Below are 2979 nucleotides of genomic sequence, written 5' to 3'. Positions count from 1 at the left end.
AATTTTTGCAATGGTCTGCTTTGGGAAAATGTTTAAATTCACTGGACTAAACAAATTTTTCAAAGATTTGAATCTTTAATAACAATCAAGTTCTCAGTAATTAACTAAAAAGAACCTTGTAGCTATGTTATACTAAGAATTATGCAGAAACGCATATCACTATAGTTTTGAAAGCAAATGTATCAATTGTATAAGGTATTTTACAAATGTGTTCATTGATTAATTAAATTCAAATCAAACAAAATTGTATAATTAATCTTCAACAATTGAACATCCCGGAGCGTTTAAGGCAATACATAAATTCCTACAGCATTGTCTTATGTAATAAAGCATATTTCCAACAACCCAACGCCAACCCAGCATACTTGTGGTGAATTGATATCATAATCAAATGTAAGCTCTAAATTCCTGGCACATTTACGCGAATATCGAACCCCAAGTCGTCATAGTTGGCTCCAACCAAAAACCCCAAAAAAAAAACAAACATGGAGAGAAATTCACTTGCACTTTTTCTGGTCAACCAGAAATACCATCAACATAAATACCAACCCATTGACCGTTTTAGCCTTAAAAGTATCGTCATACTCGGACCCATGCTTGAAAAAAAACAAAAGCATTTCCATTTGACCAAATTCAATCATAATCAATAATAAATTTAGACCAAATAACTGATCGTGGAAGTGTGGATAAGAATTCCATAACGCGCAATAAAAATGAAATCAAAAAATTAATTGATTATGATCGACGCGACATCGACTCGATACTCATTCGGGGGCTGCCTAAAGCAGGCGCTAGCGAAATCGTTACGGATGTACCTACAAACGTTGCGCTGAGGCAAAGTTCGACAACAATGAGAGTTTGGTTACAACGAGTCGCTTAGACCACATTAGGCAGAAGGCACACTTGTTGCCTGTTGTTAGGGCCAACAGAAGGGAAACTAACACTGACTTCTTCCAAGCAGCTAATTATCGTTCGTGGAGGCTTGCAACTGGGTGAGATCCAATGCAAGCTTACCCGCAACTAGCCCGCGCTTATAGCATACTAATTAGCTTAGGGGTAGGGGCTTGCTTTGACTATAGCCGGGGCTCACTGATGGCCAACATCAGTGGAAATGGAAAACGAAGACGAAAAGGAACGCGAATCGAAGTGAAGCGACGCGTCGCGATCTTGCAATGCAGCTAAAGCAGCTATACTGATTGATTGAGTGCTTCTAAAGCTTTTTGGCCAACTAGGTGAGCCATACAACAAAAGCAGCAGAGAGACCACACTGCCGACTAAAATTTGGTGAAGAAGCATATCGGCGAGTGTTTTGGGAGCGGCAGTATAAAATCAAGGGCTCCCCAACAATTTGATATCATTCACAGATTGTCCACGCTCAGCAGCTTACTGAAACAGTGCGCCCGCGATCGATTCGGAGTGTTCCTTTTTTGCTTTCGATTTTTCATTACGGTTTTTGTCATCACAGACATGGCGTTCCGAGTGTCCTCTTTGATTTTGATTGGTTGTGTGGTGACGTTAGCCAATGCCGCAGCCATTGACAATTCCGTGTACAGTGTTGAGCCGAGGATCCGATCCAGCGAGGAGTTGATCTCAAACATTGTGGCCGAATGCTTCCACGCTGACGCCATGCACTGCATGAAGGAGCGAGTCCTGATCTTCTTGGATTGTGTAGCTGGAGTTGAGGAGGAGCAAGGACGGTCATTCTCCGAGGATAAGATCGAAAAAGTGATTGTGGATCGTGTTGGAAGGATTCTGAATACCAATGAGTTCCGTTTGCAATTGCCTCAGACTTTCTTCCAAAGTTCCGTGATGACCTACCGCGCTGATCGTGGATTCGACTTGGAATTGCCGTCCGAGGGTGAAGGTTAGTCGGGTGGGTTTTTGTTATTCGGTTATTGTAATGTCTTTTCTATCCCTCTTTAAAGCTCGAGGTATGTTGCTGAAGAAGAAGCTTCTATTGCCTGTTCTACTGTTGATGAAGCTTAAAATGAAATTGCTGATGCCTTTGATTGTTATGTTGGTTGGACTGAAGGCCACCAAGGCTTTGATTTTATCGAAGATTGCCATCAAGCTCGTACTTGGATTCCTTATCTACAACTTGATCAAGAAGCTGGGAGGTATGAAGATGAACATGATGCCAATGCCACCAGCAGAGCCAATGTCTGCCTACGGTGCTCCAATTGCCAGTACCACAGCCTCTTCGTACGATCCCGCCAGTTGGGAACCAATGAGCGGAGGTCCCTATGCCCGATGGGACTCCACTCACTCTGGATCTGCCCATAATTTGGCCTATAGCTCATACTACCCAAGCAGCTCCTCGTATTCATCGGGAGGCTCCTCAGGTTCTTCGTCTTCGTCGAGCGCTAACTCATCACCATCGTCAAGTTACAGTAGTTCATCTTAGATATCGAAAGCTCCTTAAATTTTTGAAAGGCGATCTTAAATTATTGAAAAACAAAAACAAACTGGGACATAATCGGCCAACGACTCTTTGATACTTATTGATGGAATCTTCTCTTCTTTCCCTTCCTCTTCTTCTAAAACTACTAAGACTTTTATTTCTTCTCTTACCTCTTGACGGCAGGTGTTATCTATCAAACACCTTAATTGACGAAACACCAAATGACGATGTATTTATTTATTTATGAAAGGAAATTTTTTAGATTTAGTTTTAATTAATAAAACAAAAACCAAATAATATTTAATACAAAATAGAATTAAAGAACAAATACTTTTTACGAGCAAATGAAAAAATTGCAATTGTTTTATTTTCCACATCAGGTAAGAGTTTCAAAAAATATTTAAGCAATAAATTTACATTAAATTAGCATTTTTCTAAGGAATAGATATTGATAAGCGTTTTGATCATCTAAATTTTGTATAAAAACTATAGTTATTGAGAAGAAACTTTTTAGGTATTATTGAAGATAGTTTAAATTTATTGCACAAGAATTATAATGTTGTTATAATAGATTTCGT

At 39.5% G+C, this 2979-nt stretch overlaps 1 protein-coding gene across 1 annotated transcript; it reads left to right on the top strand.

The window, feature by feature from the left end:
• Positions 1-1279: 1279 nt before the first annotated feature.
• Positions 1280-2758, top strand: LOC129940418 (uncharacterized). Its single transcript, XM_056048736.1, has 2 exons — positions 1280-1864; positions 1926-2758. Exons 1-2 carry the CDS (start codon positions 1468-1470, stop codon positions 2402-2404), a joined length of 876 nt encoding a protein of 291 aa, XP_055904711.1. The 5' UTR covers positions 1280-1467; the 3' UTR covers positions 2405-2758.
• The last annotated feature ends 221 nt before the right edge of the window (positions 2759-2979 follow it).

Source organism: Eupeodes corollae, chromosome 1, assembly GCF_945859685.1.
Source record: "Eupeodes corollae chromosome 1, idEupCoro1.1, whole genome shotgun sequence".
NCBI classification, from domain to species: Eukaryota; Metazoa; Arthropoda; class Insecta; order Diptera; family Syrphidae; genus Eupeodes; species Eupeodes corollae.
Note: the sequence above shows the minus strand (reverse complement) of the source record. Positions and strands in the feature narration are given on the sequence as shown.

What these genes read in the sequence shown, in the direction of transcription:
- LOC129940418 (XM_056048736.1), top strand. Translation starts at nt 1,468, where the DNA reads ATGGCGTTCCGAGTGTCCTCTTTGATTTTGATTGGTTGTGTGGTGACG. An exon ending in ATTGCCGTCCGAGGGTGAAG is followed by an intron (nt 1,865 to 1,925) that starts GTTAGTCGGGTG and finishes CCCTCTTTAAAG; the next exon opens with CTCGAGGTATGTTGCTGAAG.